The sequence below is a fragment of the Perca flavescens genome, chromosome 8, assembly GCF_004354835.1.
Source record: "Perca flavescens isolate YP-PL-M2 chromosome 8, PFLA_1.0, whole genome shotgun sequence".
Lineage (NCBI taxonomy): Eukaryota > Metazoa > Chordata > Actinopteri > Perciformes > Percidae > Perca > Perca flavescens.
Genome location: NC_041338.1, coordinates 27,309,259 through 27,333,687, shown reverse-complemented (window position 1 = coordinate 27,333,687; position 24,429 = coordinate 27,309,259). Strand labels below are relative to the sequence as shown.

Genomic DNA, 24,429 nt, shown 5'->3' with positions numbered 1-24,429 from the left:
GCGGGCAAAAAAAAGGCGCTACTCTTTTCCGTGTCTATTTTTTCGCTAAGAGGAAACTTAACAAAAAGCCATTTGCCAACACTAAATATCAAACAATTGCCAGACACTATATATTATTAACTTGCTGTTAGCTGTAGCCTACATTCACCACTTCTAAAACAGAGGCAGAATATAAAGTAATCTCGGATATTATTCCTTCACAGCGCTGTGCAATGCGAGAAAATCTCAGAGCTGAACCGGGCAGACACAGCACTTTTCATCAGACTCACCCTGGGTTAATTAAGTCTACTGCTAACTAATAACAGTACCGTCGCCAAAATACCGCCGCGAATCAAATTCCCTATTTCACCGTTAACTGTCAAGCCACTAAACCTGTATGGAAATTAACACCTCTGCTGAAATGTTAAATTCGTTTTACGATCATACAACACAAGACAACACTGTCTCTCCCTCTCTTTCTCTCTCTCTCTCACACACACACACACACAAACACACACACACACACTCCAGTTCTGGTGGGTAATGAACGCAGATATGTGCTGTTTAGCGCTCATAACGGGCCGGGTGGGTAGCACACTGCCATGTCGCTAATGTCTGATACTACACATTGTCATAGTGATATTTTGTGATTACATTCTGAATCTACAATGTTCTCTGTCAGGTAAATCAGTAAGTTAGTAGTAGGGTATACAGGGGAGTTGCATATGAAGTGGTTTGGGGTCCTTCTATAAGTCATTTTTTTTCAAATAATCTTGGGCTGAATGGAACCTGGGTTATCATCCCGGTCCAAAATTCCTGGACCTTATCACAGGACCATAGGACAATAGGTAATTGGCCATCCTCTGCCTTACATTTCCAACAATTTGGTGTGTCTTTCAAACTACTTCTAAACAATCTGGAGGAAGTCCAATAGAAGCGATGGATAATCTTGAACTAAATGAGGCGCACCCTCACATTGCATGACATAGTTTCAATATTCCTACAGATTCGGTCCTCCATCCCCCAGGTTCTGTATAAGCATAGAATAATGCCCAGAAGCCTCATGACCTTTTCCATATTTCAGCAACACCTTATTTAAACATTCTGGTGCCTTGGGGGCTGAAGAACTGAATCCAAAAATCCCCACTAACAGATGGCGAAATGCAAGTTGCAAATAACAAAAACTTAGGGTTTCACCAAATACTTGATTAAGTATTTAGATATGGATCCAGTTCAAACAGCCGGGCCACTTTGGTCCAAACGACATTATCGGATGTATTTTTGCCTCACCATACAGTTTAACAGACAGGCTTTGTAAGGACGATAATGGGGCAAGAAAAGATTGCTCGATACAATACCAGGGTGGGGCTCTCTCAGGAGGAAGTGACCAGTGGGCCAGATGCCTTAAGTTAAAAGCATCTGTGTGTGTGTCTGTTTTGTATGTCTTGAAATATCTCATTAACCGTTCATCCAATCTACTTCACTTGGTTTCCTGAGTACCCAATGAACTTGGGGTTTAGAGTTTGGAGCAGTTTGGACAGCGTTGGATATTAGCTAAACTGTGAAAATAACTAAAAGACTGAGGAAAAAAGGTTGAAGAAAAAAAGCGCTGTCATAACGCTGGCTCTTCCGTGTCTACCCTTCACAATAAAGGTCCATCTTAAATTCACTAAGCATTTCGCTAAGAGGAAACTCAATAAAAACTGATTTCTACCCTTCACAATAAAAGCCCAGCTCAAATTCACTCGGATCATCTTGCTTAGAGGAAAGTCAATCAAAAGGCATTTTTCTCTGACACTAGATTGTATAGACACTATATCGTATTAAGTTGCTGTGGGCTGTGAATTCATCACTTCTTCCTTCTCACTCAGACTCACCCTCTAGGTGTAATGGAGTTAAAAATGCACTTTATTTATTCTAATTTCCAATTTAAGTTTAATTTAATTTTAATCATAGATATTTAATAATAATCATAATTATTTAATGATGTGTTGGGTATTTGTGAATTTTATCTTATTGAGTTTAATTTATTTATGATTATATCATAAATATTAATCAGTTATGTGGATATAATCTCTAAGGTAAAGACAAAATAGAACAACTAAAACTATCCAGTAAATTCAGGAAATAAAATAACTTTACTGTAATGCAGCCTTTAAAACCAGGAAAAGACTTGTGCCATATAACGATATTACGATATCCAACATTTGAGACGATATCTAGTCTCATACATGGATGTTAATATAATATCGATGTATTAGCCAGCCCTAATACCCAGATATGCGATACCTTGCTTTGGCTACTGAAATGCACCTGATTGGAAGGCTATTACGGGGCACTGAGCTGTTAAAGGTAATGCTTCTGACTTCAACCAATTTACCCAAAACCTGAAAATTTTGAAAAAGAGTTAATGATGCGGAGTAGACAGGGTATTGATCTGCTAGGTTTGGACACAAAAAGTAATATATCATCTGCATAAAGCATAAGTTTGTGGACTACCCGTCCTACCATAACACCTAGTCTCCCCCTTATGGCTGCTGCCAAAGGCTTTATGGCTAAACAAAACAACAAAGGAAAAAGAGGTGTCTTGTTAATCATAAATTGTATGTCATTGTTAATGTTTCTGTCATATTGTGTGAAAGGTCTAGTTTTTCTTTTATTCAAGTTTTATTGTGGTCTCTTCTGGTTTGCTAATGTGTTTTCAGAGTCAGTTACTGAGAATGACAATGCATTTCAACAAATTATAAACGTGAGGAGAATACAGATGGACTACCAATAAAATAACGTCAAATATGTAATTGAATTCCTGAAGTAGCATTACCAGCAGACCAGTTGCAAAGATTGTCACCTGGGGACATTTTCAGGTTAGGTGTTGATGCTCTGATTTTCAGATTTTGGGGGACAATTACTCTATTTGTTTATAAACAATGAGTATAGCCTATAGGTGTGAAGAAAGTACATGTACCATGTACTTAAGTACAATTTTAAGGTTGTTCTTTACTTGAATATTTTTATCTCATGCAATTATCTAACTTACAGCAGTTACATGCTGCAGATTTATTTTTTTTGATTTTAAATTTTATATATAAAACATTTGATCAGCTTATATAGCCTACAGTGATATTTAAAATAGCGAATAGTATTATCTCCACATGCAGCTACAATATTTAAAAGCTGCTTACACATCAACACATACACAAATAATCCAATAATAACATTCTGCATAATTAGTACTTTTAACAATATTTTGTTGCTACCTTAACACTTTTGAATACAAGGCCTTTATCTTTAATTTAGTATTTTATAAAATAAAGTAAAAGTAGCAATACCACAGTATTAAAATAGGCACTCTATTACATGTAAAAGACCTCCATTCAAAATCTTAGAAAGAAGTACAAAAGTATCAAAATCAAAATCAAAAAAATTAAGTACCACATAAGTACCTATTATATTATTGGATCATTATTATTGATGTATTAATATGTAAGTGGTAGCCTACTTTAATGTTGTTGCTGGTCAAAGTGAGGCTGATTTTATCTACTTATAGGCTACTTTGGTTAGTTTTTGTAGCTTGATTTGAAAAGTAACTAACTATATAGCTATAAAATAAATGTAGAGTGTAAAATGAAAAGTTTTATATTTCTCTCTGAAATGCAATGAATTAGAAGTAGTAGCACCAAATGCCAATTCATAAGTAAAGTAGTCTACTTACCTCAGAATTGCACTTACTAGCCTAGCCTACTTGAAATAATGTAGCCTACTTTACTCCGTTATTTTACACTACTGTTTTCTTCACCTCTGTAGCCTATATAATCTAATTTTTTAACTGCACATTGTAGGTTTACATCATGGATGTATTATTTTGGTTTACCTTCGAGTTTATGGTTGGTTTTCTCTGTAAGGAGCTCAACCATCGTGGCCTACGTTTCCCACAATTCCAAGCGGTCTAATCGACCGTGAATCACTGCGTTGCGTCCTCTTCGCAGTAGAACAGGAGCAGCGTCTGTTGACTGAGATGAGAACCAAGTATTATAAGACTTAACGGTGAGCTGTTTATACCGGTGGAGATATGTCTCTGTCAGCCAAACACAGTTCAGACACGAGCAGCCGGAGGAGGAGGCCGGCTGAACAGACACAAGGTGAGCGGCTCATATTTTGCTTGTGGTAGGCTAATGAAAAAAACTTTATTTGTAACAAGCAGACTGTGTCATTTACAGCGCTGTACATTCTCCATTTTTAATTTGTCAGAATGCCATGTATGTGTTATTTACCGTGATATCATCATGTGGATGAAAAGAGTAAGCACTGCCAGCTCGGCATTAGAGGGCTGTTGCATATTGTTCAGTCACGTCGTATTGATTAAGACGTATTTCTCCACTGCGAGTGCGCGCGTACGCGCGAGTGCCTTCTCTGACTGTGACCAAATGTAAGGTGCACAGACATGTGTAATGGGATATTGGGAATTAATGTTTTGTTTTCTGCTATGAGACAGACAAACTGTAGCTGTCTAAACTGAGGCTGAAACTAATGATTATTTTTGTGATCGGATTTTTCTTTTTTCTTTTTTATGAATTATTATTATAATTATTAATATTATAATTATTATATATATTATAAAATATCAGGCAATAGGAGAAATTGACCAACAAACAGTCCAAAACCCAATATATCACTTTTAAAATAGAACAATGTTTGAAAACATGTTTGCTTGATAAATGGCGTAAATGATGAATTGATTATCAAAATAGTTAGTTGGTTTAATTGTTTTAGTGAAATCTGAGAGTCTATAAACATTTAAGTATAGGTACCAAGTGTACTAATGAATTATGTCCTGAATTCAAGAATTTACTTTGATTTGTGCCCTCTTTCTAGGTAATAATAAACAAAAGAACAAAAGGGCTGTCTTTCACGATCAATGCTTCTGATGAAAGCAGTGGCAAAAGGCTACACAGCTTCCTTTGAGATAAATTGATTTACTGTCAGACATTTTTCAGTTATTACATTTTTTTTTACTCATTGTGAACCTTAAGGTCTTTCTTTTCTACACTGATGGACAAAATTAGTGAGTTAAACTGAGACTACAAACGATCTAGTCTGTCAGTGCACAGTGCACAATTAATAACATAATAACTAACACTGGTATTTAAAAAAATATATTTTTAAGTGTTTCAGGAAGCAAATACAAAAACAGAAAGAGGAAACAAAACAAGACTATACCTCAAGTGTGTTTAAGCTGCTTAAAAGGAGAAGTCACAATTATTGTGCTCGCTTTTCTCATGATGCCAGTGGTTTGTCAGTATTTTTTTTATTCATTAAGGCTGCATCTTTTACAAAACGATGAATGAATGTCCCAAGGCGTTTGCAGTCATGCCTCCTGTTTCCCTGCAGAACAAATCCAGCTGTTGCCAGGCTGTCTGAGACAGTGATCAGTTTAAAAATGCATAAATAGAAATGCTTTTTGCCCCTGAGGGGATGTGTTTTTACAGTGTGATGCACATAACTCAAGACATTAACACCTATAAACATCCACACAAAAACACACATAGGCCCGAATGCATTGACTCTTTACATGCATGTGTGTGTGGGTGGACATACAGTACATAATTTACATGCAGTCTGTGTGGTGATGCATTTATGGCTGCTATGGCAGAGGGAACAATGCTCATACCAAAACATGTTTTTTTTGCCTCAGTTTAACTTAATTAAAATACTGTGAAAAGTGGATGGCCAGGGTCATGTGCTACTGTGAGTGCTGTGCATGTGATGGCTCTGTTGCTGAAGTAGGTTGGGGGTAATGATTTTGGAAGCACTGTGTGATGTGCTTTTTTGTCTTTTTACCAATTCAGCTGTCTCACTATTGATGGAGGTGTGATTCTGGGCAGTAATCTGACTCCACCTTTCTGACTTTCTGAAGAAAGAAGTGCAGTGCAGATATAGTGTGTAACTGACACTGACAAGCATCAAGTCAGTGCATGTAAATGTTCTCAAGACAAAGACTAGTTTGAGTCATTATAGCAGTGTGGCAATCTTATTTTCCTCAGATGTCTTATTATCTTCCTATAATTGTGGCTCGTTGGTCTAAGGTATTATTCTCGCTTAGGGTGCTAGAGATTCCGGGTTCAGTTCCAGTGCAAAAATGTTATTTTCAACTATTTCCCGTGGGATAAATAAAGTTCTATCAACAGAATGACAGTACGTTCCCAATCAAATCAACGTAGCAGGATGGTCAGAGCAGTGGCCACTTTTATGTGTACCGTTGCCTTTGCAAAGAACTGTGACGGTTGTAGCGGGCTAACTCATTCCATTTCTATGGTCAACGCGCATTCCTGAGCAACATGTTCTTTTGAACTAATCAAATGACCACGACAAACAGTTCAGTGTCATTGTATACTCTCATTGTATTTCTGTATCTTGTCTTAAGTCCTTCTCCCTTTAAAATGGGCTCTCCTTAGTTTAACATGTGCATGTATGAGTAGGAGTACTTGTGGTCCAAAATGCAACTTAACACAAATATGATGGGGAAAACAGTCTTGGGTTTTCATAGATTATGGATTTTTCAATGAGGGAGAAGAAGTTTATGTAATTTGAAGGCTTTTTGACAAGGTAACTGTGGAAAAGCCATATGAGACACAAGTTAATAATCAAAGCAGAGTAGCTTTGCATATCTTAAAACATGTTTGGAAGAGATCTTTAAATAAAAACTTTACTGTTGTAGTATAATTAATTTTATTAACAGTCGGCAACGATTGAGCAACACGGGCGTCCTGATAGCTCAGTTGGTCGAGCGGGCGCCCATGTATAAGGGTTTGCTCCCTCTGCGCAGCGGGCCCGGGTTCGACTCCGACCTGTGGCCCTTTGCTGCGTGTTGTTCCCCCCTCTCTCTCCCCTTTCATTTCTTCAGCTGTCCTGTCAATAAAGGCCTGAAAATGCCCAAAAAATAATCTTAAAAAAAAAAATTATTGAGCAACACACTCAAAAGTCACAGGTTCAGGCACAATCTTGTCTTTTTTTTTAGAGCGACTTTGAGTTCATGAAATGCGCTATATAAATTAAATTTATTATTAATTTTTTCTTTATGATTAACAATTTGTATTGTTCTGGATGGATAAGCACCATCCTTCTTAGGATTGACCTATATCCCAGAACAAATAAGCACAATCTTGTCTTGTTGATATCCAAAAGTCAATACACACTACTATACCAAAAAAATGTAATAAAATATATTAAAATTACAGTTAAATACAGTTATTTCAATTGCCTGACGATTAAAAAGAATCTAATTCAGTGTTCTTTCCACGACCACAAATAATGAAATGTGACTCCGGTGCATAGACAAATAGCAAAGTGACTTTCAGTAGTACACAAAAGTTTCAATGCATACTGTCTTTGTACTTTCCATTTAATGAGTGGATTTGCTGTAATAATTCTATCATCATGTTGACCAATATTTTGACAACTTTGTGAATACATAAAACCTCTTTTAGTTTTATTTGTGTTATTAATTTCTTGCTTGGTGTTACAGATCTTCCATGGGAGCACAATGATGAACAGATCCATGACCGACTGTGTGGAGGTCCACAAACTAATTCAACAGACACTCCTTCACATCACTCCATATGTCCTGCACTGTGCACAACTAAATGCATACCTGGACATGCATGTAAGTACTGGGTACCGACTTATTTTTTTTTTTTTTTTTTTTTACAGCAATGCTGATGTGTTTTCAAACATTTATTTGTCATCTTGTTGCCTGTCAATTTAGGTCTGAGTCATCATGCCTGTGATGATAGCTGGGAGGAGATCCAAAGCAAGAGAACTATCAGAGCGGAGAATGAAGTGGAAGCCAACAAACTGGTCAACAACTACAGGGTAAGTAGTCTAAGAGCAAGTGTTTCCCTACACAGATCGAAAGTGGTTTGAGTGCAGCACAACTAGCTAAATTGTTTCTCCCTTAAACTCAGTGTGTGTGTGTGTGTGTGTGTGTGTGTCAGTTTGGTTTCAGAAAATGGAAGAGCCATGTGACGGAGCGTCCCTTTGAAGTCAGGTCAGAGGTTGTGAAAGAGCTCTACTCTGAACTGAATGTCATTAAACCATATTCAGGTACAGGTTATAGTACTTGAGTAATGTGTAAGGTTTGTGTTGGAGGATAATTCAGGTTTATCACAATTTGGAAAATGATTGATGAGATGATCATACAGGTTGTAAACAAGCCAACAGTTCAGCAGCAACATGACTAACAACTTTATTTGGAGGTGAAACCGAAAGCGAGCGGACCCAAAATCACAAAGTCACAAATAATCCTTTATTGATCAGAAAAAAAACTGTGTGCACACACAACCAAGGCAAACATGTTAAGTCTAAGTTAAGACAAGGAGTCAGTCTGTAGACTGGGATCGATGTTTTTGTAGTTATTTTACAGTGCGCCTTTGTTTTCTCTTCCAAATAAGTTTGGCCATCCTGGTGAATTGTTTAAAATCCGTTGTGATCATTTAACCCTGTGTGTTTCTTGCACCGTTTGACTTGTTTTTAGAGATGTCACTGTGTTCCCAGATCTCAGCACTTTATAAATACCCAATACTGAGAGAAATTATTGCCAAAACTACAAAAATAAAATCAAAGGTGTAATAAACCAGCATTATCCTTCTAGACAAACTGTGGCTGCTGGGAAACTTGCCAGCCTTTCACTAACGATTTTTTTACTGTCTTCTTGTTGTCAGGTCATCTCATCACATGCGGAAACATAGCGTATGTGCTTCTCTTCGGTTGGTGGGTCTCTCTGGCATATTTCCTGATCACCCCACTGATGTTCATCACTATCACTGGTGTACCGTATGGTAGGTGAGCCAGTCAACAGAGATTCATGATAATATTTCTCACTGATCAGATATTGTCCTCATTCATTATTTCTCTCACTCTTTAGGCAAGCTTTGCTGGAAGTTGTCCTGGTACTTCCTGTGGCCATTCGGCAAATCTATCCACGAGGTACAGTTTGGGTTCAGTTGATGTTTGGGATGTTCCTCCTGTTGTCTCTTTTCCTTTTCTACTAACTGAAATGAGGAAGAAGCACAGTAAATCCTGCAGCTTCCTCATAGTCTCTCACAGACTTGTCATGAAAGCAGAGGTCTTGTTTTTACTGAGCAACACCTCAAGTTTGCAACACTACACAATACATTTGCTGCAACTTGTTATTGCACATACATCGGTGAGGTTGAAGTTGACACTTTGAACACATTTACACAATTTAACATCAATACTCTTCTGACTTTTTAATTTAAGCAAGGCATTAGAGAAGAGAAAGATTTTGAATAATAAGGTACACATAAAGTTACACATACATCTGAGTTGGTTTGATATTTATGCCAGTGACGCAGTTGTTACTTCACAAGGTGCAGAGGAATCTCCACAGAAAGACCTCATTGGGTGACTGAGAGTCAGGCTTTGGTGCTCTGGTTTCCATTGTGTTTTATCCCTCAACAGAATTAACTGATTTTGATATGATATACAAAAAATGTCAGTCAGGAGTAGCCCACATTTCACTTTTTTCTTTTACATCTGCACCCTTGAGTGTAGCCATAGGTCAGTTGACTTATTACTGTTTACTTGTGTTTGATTTACTTTTACTCCATTGTGTAGTTTTGACAACAAATTTAATTATTGATTCATTATTTTATTTATCTATCAAGCAGAAAAACAACAAAAACATCCCTGTTTTTTTCTGTAAATGTAATATCTTTGATTTTTGATCTATTGATCCGATAGAACACAAAACATTCCCATCAGAATTTCTAAAAGCCATGGTCAAGTTTTCATATTGTAGCTACTTTCTGACATTTTATACACTAAACAATGAATTAATTGATCAGACAGATCAATCAAAACTATAAGTTATTGTTAGTTGCAGCGCTTGTGATTGTGATTAAACTAGATTAAATGTAAAGTTTGTGCTCTAATGAACCTAAAGTAAAACTTTCCTCTGGTTGTGTTTCTGCAGATTGGAAATACATTGAGGGGATGTTGTGAGCAAGCACCAGACTGTGAGTGTAACATAGAGGGGACGGAAGATAACTCGCCAGTTCTGCTGCCTTCACCCACAGAGGTGCCACTGCCAATCCCAGAGTTGCCAGGGCGACCTCTGCACACTCCCTACTGGGTAACTTAAAATTTACATAGAAAATCCATGAACACCTTTATATTTATATATATATATATATATATATATATATATATATATGTATGTATGTATATGTATACAGGCCAAAAGTTTGGACACACCTTCTCATTCAATGCGTTTCCTTTATTTTCACTGAAGGCATCAAAACTATGAATGAACACATATGGAATTATGTACTTAACAAAAAAGTGTGAAATAACTGAAAACATGTCTTATATTTTAGATTCCTCAAAGTAGCCACCCATTGCTTTTTTGATAGCATCAAGCGCTACAACGAGGACGGTCCTCACATTGAGGACCGCCCCAGGAAAGGAAGACCAAGAGTCCCCTCTGCTGCTGAGGATAAGTTCATCCAAGTCACCAGCCTCAGAAATCGCAAGTTAAAAGCAGCTCAGATTAGAGACCAGATGAATGCCACACAGAGTTCTAGCAGCAGACTCATCTCTAGAACAACTGTTAAGAGGAGACCGCGCGAATCAGGCCTTCATGGTCAAGTAGCTGCTAGGAAACCACTGCTAAGGAGAGGCAACAAGCAGAAGAGATTTGTTTGGGCAGAGAAACACAAGGAATGGACATTAGACCAGTGGAAATCTGTGCTTTGGTCTGATGAGTCCAAATTTGAAATCTTTGGTTCCAACCGCCGTGTCTTTGTGTGACGCAGAAAACGGATGGATTCTACATGGCTGGTTCCCACCGTGAAGCATGGAGGAGGAGGTGTGATAGTGTGGGGGTGCTTTGCTGGTGACACTGTTGGGGATTTATTCAAAATTGAAGGCATACTGAACCAGCATGGCTACCACAGTATCCTGCAGCGACATGCCATCCCATCCGGTTTGCGTTTAGTTGGACCATCATTTATTTTTCAACAGGACAATGACCCCAAACACACCTCCAGGCTGTGTAAGGGCTATTTGACCAAGAAGGAGAGTGATGGAGTGCTGTGCCAGATGACCTGGCCTCATCAGTCACCGGACCTGAACCCAATTGAGATGGTTTGGGGTGAGCTGGACCGCAGAGTGAAGGCAAAAGGGCCAACAAGTGCTAAGCATCTCTGGGAACCCCTTCAAAACTGTTGGAAAACCATTTCAGGTGACTACCTCTTGAAGCTCATCAAGAGAATGCCAAGAATGTGCAAAGCAGTAATCAGAGCAAAGGGTGGCTACTTTGAGGAAACTAGAATATAAGACATGTTTTCAGTTATTTCACACTTTTTTGTTAAGTACATAATTCCATGTGTTCATTCATAGTTTTGATGCCTTCAGTGAGAATCTACAATGTAAATAGTCATGAAAATAAAGGAAACACATTGAATGAGAAGGTGTGTCCAAACTTTTGGCCTGTACATCTCCACTTCTTCCCACTGTATAAAAGTGAAGCCAAATTATTCCGGATACGGTTGCTGCCATCTCTTAACTTTGGAGCCAGAGTCCGCGCAGAAAAGTCCCACCCATACAACTGCCTGACCAATCACGGTCATTCACAGCTGTCACTCATGTCATCTGAAAAATTAACACTTGAACAAACATCACAGACTATCTAAAATGACAGAAACTATTTTTGGGAAAGAACTATTTGACGTGTACTTAGATTTTTTAATTTGGCCCATGTACCATCTGCTTACATGGAGGGGGTGGGATTTATGACATATACTGCAGCCAGCCACCAGGGGGCAATCCAGATGGTTTGTATATACAGTCCACGAATCAACCCCTGCATGGAAATCATAGGAAATGTTTTCTCCTTACTGTGTAGCATCGTTTCTCAACCTACGTGTGGCTGCTGCTGGGATATCCTCCTCTGGTGGTCATCCACTCCCTGGCCTGCTTCCTCTCCTGGATCCTGGTCTTTACCATCCCCGTTTTCAAGATGAACGCACGGACACTGGGAGTCATTCTTCTCTTGGCTCCTGAGGATATCTCTGTCTCCACTTGCTCACAGAGGAAGGCAAGGAAGATATTTAATATGTATCACCCACAGCACATAAAACTGATGATATTATTCAGTGTTGGTTTAATGCACTCGCTTCTTGTTTTTTTACCCTTAGCATCAAGTCTATGAGACCAGAGCACTGCTGTGCTGTTACCATGCTGCAAACTGGTACTACTACAAGTACACTGTTGATGGGATCAATGTGTTCGCTGTCAGTATCCTTTACCGGTGTGTGTGAATCGGTGTGTAAGTGTGTCATATGAAGATCTGTTATCAACTTTGACCCCCATCTCAGACCTCCTCCCTTTAGTAATAGTTGCTATGGTAATTGGATATATTGACAGAGAAAACCAGTACGCCAGCTCTAATGTCAAGTTCGCCATCGCAATCTGCTCCATCATACCTCTGTCCTATTATATTGGTATGGGCATTGCCAGGTGAGCTGTTGTCATCACTTTAAAACACACCTCTCAAAAGAGTGAAATAAAATACATTGAATGTGATGTTGCTCTATACATCTAGTGTACCAAAAAAAGGAAAAAGAGTTACAGATGTTCTTACAAAGCAGCTTCTGATGTGAATTGTCGATCATTTCTGACACTTGCAGTATCTCAGCCCAGAGTAACTTTGCAGTGGGTGCGGTGGTGAACGCCACCTTCGGCTCCATCACAGAGTTGACCTTTTACATCACAGCCCTGCTCAGAGGTCACCAGGCCGCCAACCCGTGTCTGCAGGAGGTTGTTAAAGCAGCACTGACTGGCACGCTGCTCGGATGCATCCTCTTCATCCCTGTGGGTCAACCTGCATTTACATCGCATATTACAGCTTTTACCACATTTACCACACACAAAAAAAACAATCACACAGCCTACTGTTATAATGCTGTATCATTTCAGCAATCGGTGAATCACAATAGAGACAAAAGTCACTTTCAAATACACAACACTAATACAGCATGTGCAGTATGAATGAGGCTCCTTGCTTTGTGTTTTTCTCAGGGCGTCTGCATGATAATCGGAGGGCTGAGACACAGTGAGCAGAGATTCAACAGTCGCTCTACAGGAGTGAGTGCTGCGTTGCTTTTCATCTCTGTAGGAGGCAAGTAGTTTATACATATGTACTGTATGCCATCCTCCAGTTCTACAGTTTTGGAAGTGTCAGAGACATGATATGAAATGAGATATGAAATAGAAACAAGAAACAATTTAGTCTTTTCTAGCTGCATTTTCAGATGCAGCGCACCTCTTGAAACTAACTCCTAATGTACTCACAAACGCATTTGTTCACATGTAGTTAGCTGCAGTTTCTCTACCAAGAGAAGCTTTTTCTTCATTGCCAGCAGGAAACTAGCAGCAGTAGCAGTTTAGGCCTCCAGATGCAAACGTGTTGTTTTTCTTCCAAAAGAGGAAAGGACATAGTAGCAGCTAAAACGTTGACACTTGCTCCACCTAGAGGCAACAAATGTTAGCTACAGTTGTTTTCTTTGTTTGAAGCGGCTGTTTTCATTGTTTTTTTTATCATAGACTACATGCAACACCTGCACAACCGTTTGCTGAAATAAATTCTATAGATTTAACATAATTGTGTCACACAATTATCCCTTGGATATTAACTTATCAAACAAAAAGAGTTTGTAAATTCATTTTATAAGGATTTTCCTTCCTAAATACTGTGTCCATATGCTGGGCTTGGCATGAATCTTTTTATTTTTTATTCTTAAAGATAATTTTTTGGACCTCTGCGTTGAGGCCTAAACCTCTAAATATATCTGCGCCTGCTCTACCCATTGAGCTAACCTGGCCACCGCATGAATCTTTTTTAACACTTGATCATTGAAGAAGTAAATAAGTTAAAAAAGAATGTGTTCAGCGATATTCCATCAATAAAGAAGAGATGTGTAGATTATTTCAACAATGACCAACTTCATACATAAGTCAAATATTTGGCTCCAAATGACTCAATGAATCAAAAAATGCTTGGTGATGCTCAGGTGATGGTGGCAGTGTTTGTTACACTCTATTTCTGTCTGCCAAAATCAAAATCAAATGCAATGTAAAAGCATTACCAAAATGTTATACACTGGCTCATCCCTTTAACTGTCAATGGCAGGTGTGTTCGCCCCCACGCTCTTTTCCAAGGCTTATGGAAATCTGGTGTGTGACGCCTGCACCAACTCCACTGGAGGAAACAGCTCGAGCAACAGCAGCGGGCAGTTTGTCTGCCACAACTGCCACTACGATCTGGTCAGCATCAATAGTCTCATCCTAACAAGCACATTATAACAAACAATACATGACTTACATACACTATATTATGTATAATGTGATTTTATGTTTGTCTTAACAGAACAACGGTACATTGTTCCGAAACCATGTTGAGTAAGAATTTCCTCTTTTTTTTTCATTTGTATACTGACTGTAATATAAAGGCTCTTTTTTTTTTAAACTCTTCTTGTTGGTGCATTTTAGGGTGCTCTGACATCCAAGTATCAAGAGTTAACGTTTCCGTGATGTCTGTGTTTGCTTGTTATTTGTCTTCTTGGTATAATTTTCAGCAGCACACTCTAAAGTCTCTGATTTTGGAGCTGAATGCACCCACAAGGAGTTTTTAACACGTTTCTCTTTAAGTTGATTTTCATTCTAGTGAAACAAATACAAAACAATGTCTGTCTAGAAGGAGATAAATCAATCTAAAAGAAGTCCATGCTGTGGAAAGTGGTTGAACACAGATTTAAGGTATAATAAAAATACCACAGGCAAATAAGCTCAAACCTCCTAATCCAAAGCCACCATATGGTCTTTTGAGTTTCTTCTTTATATTTCTTCCCTCTCATTGTGTGTTCTTGTTGCCAGGCCACTGGTGTACACAGTGTCTGCCCTCTTGCCAGTTGCCTACATCATTGGTCTGATATTCACGCTGAAGACGCACTCCCACATTTATGACATCCATGTTGGAGAAGGACAGGGTATGAGTCTCCCTCCCATGAATCACAGTTAATGGCTAACACATTCCACTACAGTACAACAGTGAGGGCAATGCTTTGTTTATCTGTGCAGTGACTGGCCACCATGGAGCAGTGGTCCACTGGTCACGGTGGAGGTCTCTGGTCATCCTCATCATGGCCACTGTGCTCACGTCTGCTTGTGCCGATCTTGCCACCGAGCACATCCAGCCCATACTAAACCAGCCCAACATCTCTCAGGTCAGGACGTGCACATGAGCGCGCTCAGACAGTTTTTATGGGGTGGTTTCCTCCAGCTGTGCTAACGTTTCTTTCTTTCTCCAGTATTTCATTGGGGTGACAGTTCTCGCTATGGTTCCTGAGATCCCAGAGATTGTTAATGGGATACAGTTTGCTCTCCAAAACAACATCAGTCTTAGGTAAATCCTGTCTTATTAAAGAAAGGTACTCAAACAATTTAATTATCCTATTTGTATCTAAATGATTTGTCTTTTTTCAGCTTGGAGGTGGGAAGCTGTATTGCTGTTCAGGTCTGCATGCTACAAATTCCAATTCTGGTCTGCTTTAATGCCTTCTATGTAAGACACCCAGTTGGATCACTGATTCATTCATACACATACCTACTGTTTGCTGTTTGTTAAGTTTCTGCAATCAATCAATCATATCTATTTTTGACAGGATGTGGGATTTGTACTGTTATTCAGTGACATGCACCTGTGGGCCAGTATCTTCAGTGTGATTCTTGTCAACTACATTTTCATGGACGGCAAGTCTGACTATTTTCAGGGTAAGTTTAGTAAGTTTTATTTTTTAAGTGTAATCAGAGATAGAACATCCTTCATTGGGAAACATGAATTTAAATAAATTCATCTTTAAATTATGTTGTCTATTGAATCATCAAAAGAAAAATTAGTTAACAAATCTTTGCTGCCCCCTTGTGAAATATGTAAGATTTGGACAGGAAGGAATGCAGAGCGATCAATCGATATGGTTCCACATATTTGACATTAATTACAGATTGCATATACTTTGCATGCTGACCATTTTTTTTTAACTCAAAAGGATTTTTATATTGTTTCCTTTTTATGCTTTGAAAACTTGCTGAAGCTCAATCGCAGTACTACTTAGTATTACTTTACACTGTCGTCAACATTATGTACATAACATTGTTATACACAACGGTTGCTGATATTTGAGAGTCAGCTGCGTTAAACTCACATGCTAATCGCAAATAGGTTTTAATCCTGATGGTAATCCATGATTCAAACCTAGAAGACAAATAAACAGCACATTAGGATGTTGAATATAAGAATGTGGTTATTTATTGCATTTAAAAGTATCTATTCAGTGGCCAACTCTTAAACTGAAGCGTCCTTGAACGCAGCCCTTGAGCCCTAGAGTCAATGATCCTGAGTGTTCTCGGTTTTATTCAGAAAAATATATCCAGATAACACAGTGAGACTGCCAAAGGTGCCCCAGTATGGTGGTTCGATGAATGTAATCTTAGAACATCAGGGATCACGTCTGGTTTAACCAATGATGTGTTACTACCCCCTCCCCCCCCTTAGGTACAGCTCTGGTGGTTGTCTACCTCATTCTACTGGCTATGTATTACTTCGCTCCATCTCCAGCAGGCTGCTGACTGTGGGACTGACACTTTTTAGCCTTGCAAGTTAAAACTCCCCAGACAGTCATGACTACGTGATCATGTGTGAATCCTGACATGAGATGTTTAAGTATTTCATTTATCATGCTGTTTTCCTAAATTATACTAATGAAAGAACTGAACATTTTAATCTCAGGTAGGTACTGGTTGCTCGAATACATTACTACTGTAAAAGTTTGTAAGCTAAAATACTTCTGTGTCCTCAGGCTCATAACTACTTATGGTCTTTGTAGACTGGCTAAAGAAAGAAAACAGTATTTTTACAATGCAAATAAATATAATGTAGAGTATCTGCACTAATGCTATTTTGTTTAAGTTTGGATAGGTTTCGTATACTTTTTAACTCAAATGTTAAATGGTACTGTACATGTCAGATAGAGATATTGATATGTGACATTATTTTAGATAAACTGGCACCCTATATTTGGAAACTGTCAATACATTTTGAAAAACTGTCTGCCTGTGTTTTTATTGTTTGCACAGACAGGAATTACAAAACATAATGTACATTACAGCCATATTTGCTTTTGAGGAGACATTCACCTTTTCTCCCGAGAATTTATGTAAAGTGACATGCACACCATACAGACATGCAAAATAGATAATTTAACTTTCATTAACATAAAAAAAATGATGCAAATATAAACATCTCAATCTTAACCAAGGCAGTACATTTACCAAGACCAAGCACAAAGTGAAGCTGTTGCTTCATAATAGGATATAAATAACGCTGCAACATGTCAAACATAACAAAAAGTAAATGAGGTGGAGTTTTGAATGTGAAAGAGACTTATGAGACAATATGTTTTAGATGAGTTAGCTTAGTATTGCAACAACAATTAAAGTGAACATGAGATAAAATATTTAAGGTAGAGTCTGACAAAATAGCTGAAAGAAAGAGGCAAAAGTGTGACTTAATACAAGCAGCTGAAATGTTACTAAAGTATTTAAGAGTTACAGTCCACAGTAGCCACGAAAGATTAGTTTTCATGAGTAATCTTGTCGTACATATTTCTGTCCCAAAAATGACAGCCAGTTGACATTTTGGCGATGGTGATGCTCTACAGACTGAGTCTGATCACAGTATTTCACATCCTGAGTACACCTTACATACCTTGTTTCTAGTTAATACCAGTTAGCCTTATGCAGTATAAAAGGTTAAAATGAAGTTTAGGCATACATTGGGAACTGAAATGACCATTACACGTAGCTGCACATTTTGCTACAATAAAAAAAAAAAAAAAAAAAGTTCTGTCATAAAATCAAACAGCAGCACAAAAAAAAGAATCTTTAGCTGCAAGTGGCATCTCCTGATTATTTTAGCAACAAAAGGCTCATGTGGAGAACACCCAGTAAAGCAATGGGGAAAAAGGCTGCATGTGCACAGCTCAGAGAGTAATAAACAAATAAAAATCTTCTACAGAGATGTAAAAACAATGTGTGGGACATATTGGAAATTCAGAAGGCACCGAATGTAGAAATGAAAGGCTTGAGAATCACTGTGGAGCTGCTAATAAAATAATTTCTAACTTATTAAGCTTAATTTTTCCTAAAAGAAAATAGGAAGAATAACCAAAGAGGCACTAGAAGATTCACAGTGATGCCATGTCACAGCTGTTTTAAAAAGGCTTTTGTGTTTTCATCTGATCATAAGGCCTAATGTGTTCCAGTGAGGGGAACATTTTCAAATTTGAACTGTACAGTTACGATCAAAGCTCATTATCAGCATGCAATCAGAAAGCCCTTGAGGCTAAAACATGATGCCTTAAATAATTAACCTAATTAGAATTTTAGGTATCCCAGTTTCACATGTCCATGATTTATCAGCAGTGTCTTTTCAGATCATCTGGCTGATTTTTTACTAACTAAATGGACATTTAAGTTTATATCACCATGGGTTTGGGCAGTCATTTCTGATCTAACCTATGTCACAGTGGGGACTGAACATGTGGCAAAGATTGCAAACGGTGTGCGGAGAATTTCAGCTACAGTGAAACAAACTGATCTCTGAATTGAATCTAAAATGACATTCACAGAAGCAACATTCATTTTGCCTTTCAACAAGTGATCTTTGGAACATTGAACTATTCCTGCTCTACAAGTTTCTGTGACAGTAATGTGTGAAAAAAACAACTGGGAAATGCATGACATAGTGGACCCAAAACTTTGAGTGCAAAAGCACAAGAAACAGTGATTCTGGTGTCCATGCTGATGCATGGCTTCTGATGGATGCATGCAAACTCAAATCTGATACATTCACATACAGAGAAACACAAAAAAAAAAAAAAAAAAAAAAAAAGCACCTACATTTACATAAAACTAACGTTAAAAGGCATTCAAAGTTTTTTAAAATAATCATCTGACATCAGACTTTCTTTGTCCTTCTCAAGAACTTTTTGGCCGAGTCATTAGTTATATTTTAAAGGCAGTGCTGTTCCATCACATACCGCGTCCTTCAGTCTCTGTGCTCCATCTATTTGAGCCGCTGAATTAGTGCGTGTGTCAGTCCCATGCTGAGCAGCTGAAGGGTGGACAGCTGGGCTAAGTGAGGGAAAGTTTTCAGCAGTTTCTCCCAGGTCAGTTCCAGCAGGCTGGGCACCACCAACCACACTTTGTACAAAGAGCCAGTCCTTTTGTTCCCAGACATGTTGACGACGCCGCCGTGGACGTACATGCAGCCTGCCTGAAGAAGAAGGAACAGTTGCAGAAATTAGAGCTGCAACAATTAGTTGATTAATCAATCAACATAAAACGAATGGGCAACTATTTTGACAATCGATTAAATTCATTCTTGTAAACAGTAACCCTCAATATGCTCTAGTTTCAGCTTTGCCGAATGTGAGGATTTGCTGCTTCTATATAATTGTAAATTGAATATCTTGGTTTTTGGGTTGTTGGTCAAATAATAAGACATTTGAAGAGGTCATCCTGGACTCTGGAAAATTGATTTGTCACTATTTTCTGTCCATTTTATAGACTAAACAATCGAGAAGTTAATAGAAACCAAAACACCTGCAGATTAACTGATAAGGAAAAATTATGATTAGTTGCAGCCCTACTACACATAAAACTGTTTTCTATCTCAGTGTTGATTTCTTTTCTCAGTGCAGAAGAGAAATCTGTTGACCAAGATAGCTGTAGACACGTGTGAAGGATAATGTACTCACTGGAGTGACGGCAGCAGAGTGAAAGTATGCTGGTTCTGGCATGGCGGCAGGCAGCTTGGTCCACTGAAAAGTCTGCAGGTTGATCTTCCACAGGTCGGATAGGATCAGCTCTCCATTATAACCCCCACATATAAACACCTCTGGAGTTAGGAACAGAGTGTGACATGGTTAAATAAACAAAACATTTTAGACAGGCGTGTCCAAATAATGCCGGAGGGAAATACTCCTTACCATCTTTGACCTGCACACAGCTGTGACAACGGCGGGCAGCAGGATATCCTGTGATGATAAGGACATCTAATGTAAATTCAATGTGCCGTCTTGAAATACTTTATTCAACAAAACAAAAAAGCTAAACATGGATCACAAACCTATTTTTTCATGGGGTTTGGTGACCATTTCCTCCCAGTAATTTGTCTCCAAGTTATATGCGTGAATCTGATGAAACAAATATTGTTAAATTAAATTAAGGACTAAAACACTGTTTTTCTGTCAGATTTTATGTGCTTGTTCCTCTCACCTTTTCCAGGGTATATGAGGTCCAGGACGTCCCACCTCCTAAAATGTATATTCTCTGTCCATCATGAGCTAGTTCGTGTCTGTACCTGTAAATCATGCATTCATTTTCAGTCTATTTTAATGAATATTATGGGGATTCGCTATCAATCATACATACTGTAGTTGTTAAAACTACATCTGCTGTCTGACCTCTCCTCAGGTAGGTCTGATGGTGTGTTGTTGGGTTTGAGGTGGGTCCACTCTCTGGTGGTCAGGTCCAGCCGGTGCAGGTCGGTGCTGTAAAGGTAGCCCGTTGTCCCGCCAAACACATAGAGGTAGCCATTTATGATGACCATCGCCTGGAAATGGAGAATACATAGACGTTTTGTTGGGGGAATACACAGCTACATATTAGTAGTCAAAGCATTATGAATAAATGATGACAGTGAACAACATTTAAGGACTTCAGCTTCACATGTAAACCAGCTATAAAAACAAGTACCTGTCCGTAGATCTTGTTGGGTTTCTTCCCTCTGCAGTTGAGCAAGTTCCATCGTTTGTACTGTACATTGCAAACATGGACGTCATTGCCGTTGTTTTCACCAAAGGGAATCCCAGTGCCACCAAATACAAGCAGGTTGTTGCCGTGTAGAACAGCTGTGAGAGAGTGAGCGAGAAACACAATTAGTCACTACTACAGTTTGATATCTTGCTCAGAATACCTAATAAGGTTGGTTCAAATCTGTATACTGAACCATTTCACTCCATGAAGTTTTAAAGAGTGGCAATTTCTGGTCCAGTGTTGAGCAAGATCGCTGCAGTGGGCAGCAGTGAAACAAGCTACAATGTAAGTTATGGGGCAATTACGCACCTTCAATTTACGTCCACAAAAGTGCTCGTTTTGTCGTATATATATAGTATAAATGAGCCAATAAAAGGAGAGACAAAGACCGCAAGTTTATGTAGCCAAAACATTCAACATTTAAAAAAAAGTTTTGCAAATGTTCCATGACGTAGGAGTGTTTTTTACTTTTTGGATAACTTAAGTCTCACTCATCAGAACAAATTAAGTCTGTGTACAAAATCAGGTAATCTGGTTACTTAGGTGCATGTAAACAAACTGATTGTTTGCAGTGTGTCAGACAGCTTACATAGAAGCATTAAAGCTGCACAGAGTTTTCTTGTCAACAAAGTTTCTGTTTACAATCAGTGTTACTCAGCAAAACTCATTGTGTGGACCTTGAGCTCTCACAACAAGTGTTGAATACATTTGCTTTGTCATCAAACATTTGAAAAGCACATTTTTACAAGTGTGAACCCAGCATTGTTTAGTCTTAACCCTCCTGTTGTCCTCAGGTCAAATTAGAACCATTTTCAAAAAGTTTCTATATCAGAAATTTGAGTTTCTTTCAACCAAATTGTCAAAGAAAATAACGTGGATGGTTCCATACAACTATTACTCTTCCCACTACTTTCATTGAATTTGGTTGTTTTATTCAATTCTACAGCATTTAAAAAAAAAAAAAAAAAAAGCGTTGAAAAAAGAAAAAAAGCTTCAAAAATGCAGAAAAAACCCCCCAACAAAAACATCAGAAAAAGTGACCAAAAACTTGGAAAAAAGTGACAACGTTGGGAAAAGTGAGTGGGTCAAAAAAAGAACAAAATGTTGAGTTTGAATTTAAAATTTTGACCCAGAAAAAAAAAAAGTTGCATGGGTGACGGAAAGACAACACAAGGGTCAAGTCTTTTTATCCCTGCCTTCGTTGGCACATTTGGTGTGCCTTGGTGCATTACTGCCATCTGTATATCAGTGGAATAGTGTGAAACCACTGGCAGGGATGTGTATTGCATCATAAACCGTGATGCTCCGTAGTCCTATTAGTGGTCATAAATGACATAGTGTACCTTTAAATAAGACCAGTAGGTGGTTCTAAAAAGGAGATCAGGTGGACATGTGCAGAAGGTTTAATTCTGATTAGAAATGATGAGCGGCACATCAATCTTTACCTGACATAGAGGCCAGCTCTGTGGGCATGTAACCCTCTGTGCGGACCTGCTGCCAGGTGGTTGTGGCAAAATGAAACCGCCAAAGCTCCCTGAAAAGAGGGTAGTCTTCATTCTCTGACCCGCCTGCCTCCTCAAAGTCTGGGTTGTAGCCTCCAAACACATACAGGTTGGTGCTGTCTGCAACACAGCGGTGTCCGCTGCGAGCGGGGGGTACACAGTGTCCTGTGGGAGGGACAGGTTCAAGAGAGACAGAATGTGAGAGCTCTGATGTAGATGGAAATGGAGATGATGTAACCATAAAAGAACACATCTTACAGCATAAATATCAAGACAACACGATGTGTATCATGTTGTGCTCACCAAATGTAGGCTTATTTTCTTTACCTACAAATACTGCACGTGAAAGAGACAGCACTTAGTGGGTTTTTATAACATTACAGTTACTGTATGCATTTAACGGGAGTGGGACCACTCAGTCGGTTTATCTGACACAGATCTCCTTCTCTGAGGAGGAACAGTCTGATGGGGAGGTCATGTTCTTTGAGCACCTTCTCTCAGAAACCTGTTGGGGATCCGCAGGTTGGGGCAGGAAGGGGAGAAGATGCGCCGAGCCTGAAGCCACCGTGCCCGCTTCTTGGAGCCTGTCAATCACCATATGACAAGTTAAAAAATAACAAGGAGACAGAAATATAGTTAATTTACAGCCTTTATGTCAGAGGTTGGACGAATGACACTATGGACATTAAGATTTTACAGTTTGAGGATTAATTGAAAAAAGAAAAAAAAAAAAAAAAAAAAAAAAACTCTGGTTAAAATGTTTATCATCAGAACTAGTAGATACCATTAAAAGTGGACCTTATCACACTGACTGAGAGTTAATAGTGACTGTTTATCTCCAATTTTAATAGTTTAATTTAGCTTAATGTTAATGGTTGTACCAAATGTCATTATTTCTGTCATGGCATACATTTAGGAGTTGAAGGCCGTTTGACCCACCGAACATACATAATTTACCTTTCATAACTTACTATTGTATGCAAGTAATGGATGCTTTCACAACAGTGAGGCAACCTAACGCTATAACCGTTAGGTTGTCCGTTATCAGCAGTGTCTCCTCCCTCCATGAAGCTAATGCTTTAATTACACCCCCTCTCTCATTCTTTCTATCAGTCTCACATACCCTAATCGATATCGAAAGAAAATAACAAATGATATGCCTGCTGGGTTCACTTACTCACTAATTTCTACTGTCTTCCGTAGCAACGTCAGCTAGCTTTGGCCTGTGAGCTGTAACGTTAGCGGTGATACACCTCGTCGCCAACTCACAGACAAAGCTCAGGCGTGTAGTGTACACAAAGACAAAATAACAATGACTAACGTTACCTAGATTAACCATTAGTTCACGATTTGCTTTGCTGACTGTACCAGACTGCTTGTTCTTGCAAGGCAGTGGGTTTTGTGTACAAACCTGATTCGCGGGTGGAGGGCCTCCACGACAGTTTCTCAAACTTATTGAGCTGACTCAAGGTTCCGTCATGTTGGGCCGACGACATCTCGACAGTGAACCACACAGACAGGGTTTACACCCGGACCTGGACCTGAATCCGCTTCAGTTTAACCACACGGAGTGGCATGAGCCTGCGAGCTGCAGCAAGCAAACCAAAATAAAGAAATAACACTGCCGTCCACACCTGCTGCTGACTGTGGCGTCACTGCCAGCTGGCCTGAACCGACCAATCAGAGGAGGGGGGAACCCTTGATGTCGCGTTCAAGACTCACATGGTGTTGTTTATATCTTGAAAAACTGCAGTGGTATGTACAATGTATTTAAAGAAAAAAATAGCAGGACGTAAAAAGCTCTGCATTCTTTATGCGGTTAATAGGTATACAAATACGTTACTTACCCCAGAGCAGTACCACCAGTAACGGACAGAAGTAACAGACTACTAGAATTAAAAGTAGTCTTTTCAGTAAAATAGACTTAATAATTTTTTTTTTGAAAATGCCTATCACTATTTCCTAAAGTCCAAGGTGATGCCTTCGAATTGCT

At 38.8% G+C, this 24,429-nt stretch overlaps 2 protein-coding genes across 2 annotated transcripts; one reads left to right on the top strand and one right to left on the bottom strand.

Annotated features, from left to right (window-relative positions):
• Nucleotides 1-3,892: 3,892 nt before the first annotated feature.
• On the top strand, nucleotides 3,893-17,162 carry LOC114559563 (low affinity vacuolar monovalent cation/H(+) antiporter). The gene is made up of 20 exons (XM_028584282.1): nucleotides 3,893-4,118; nucleotides 7,502-7,639; nucleotides 7,742-7,848; nucleotides 7,971-8,079; nucleotides 8,697-8,813; nucleotides 8,900-8,961; nucleotides 9,971-10,129; nucleotides 11,903-12,094; nucleotides 12,195-12,294; nucleotides 12,375-12,516; nucleotides 12,687-12,870; nucleotides 13,078-13,177; nucleotides 14,189-14,322; nucleotides 14,426-14,457; nucleotides 14,932-15,044; nucleotides 15,136-15,281; nucleotides 15,366-15,460; nucleotides 15,541-15,619; nucleotides 15,720-15,828; nucleotides 16,610-17,162. Exons 1-20 carry the CDS (start codon nucleotides 4,049-4,051, stop codon nucleotides 16,681-16,683), a joined length of 2,262 nt encoding a protein of 753 aa, XP_028440083.1. The 5' UTR covers nucleotides 3,893-4,048; the 3' UTR covers nucleotides 16,684-17,162.
• Nucleotides 17,158-24,121, bottom strand: LOC114559565 (kelch domain-containing protein 10). Its single transcript, XM_028584284.1, has 10 exons — nucleotides 23,848-24,121; nucleotides 22,928-23,020; nucleotides 22,380-22,601; nucleotides 20,875-21,029; nucleotides 20,583-20,731; nucleotides 20,395-20,479; nucleotides 20,246-20,312; nucleotides 20,106-20,153; nucleotides 19,875-20,014; nucleotides 17,158-19,390 (listed from the first exon to the last, which is right to left on the bottom strand). Exons 1-10 carry the CDS (start codon nucleotides 23,930-23,932, stop codon nucleotides 19,181-19,183), a joined length of 1,254 nt encoding a protein of 417 aa, XP_028440085.1. The 5' UTR covers nucleotides 23,933-24,121; the 3' UTR covers nucleotides 17,158-19,180.
• Between the last annotated feature and the right edge of the window lie 308 nt (nucleotides 24,122-24,429).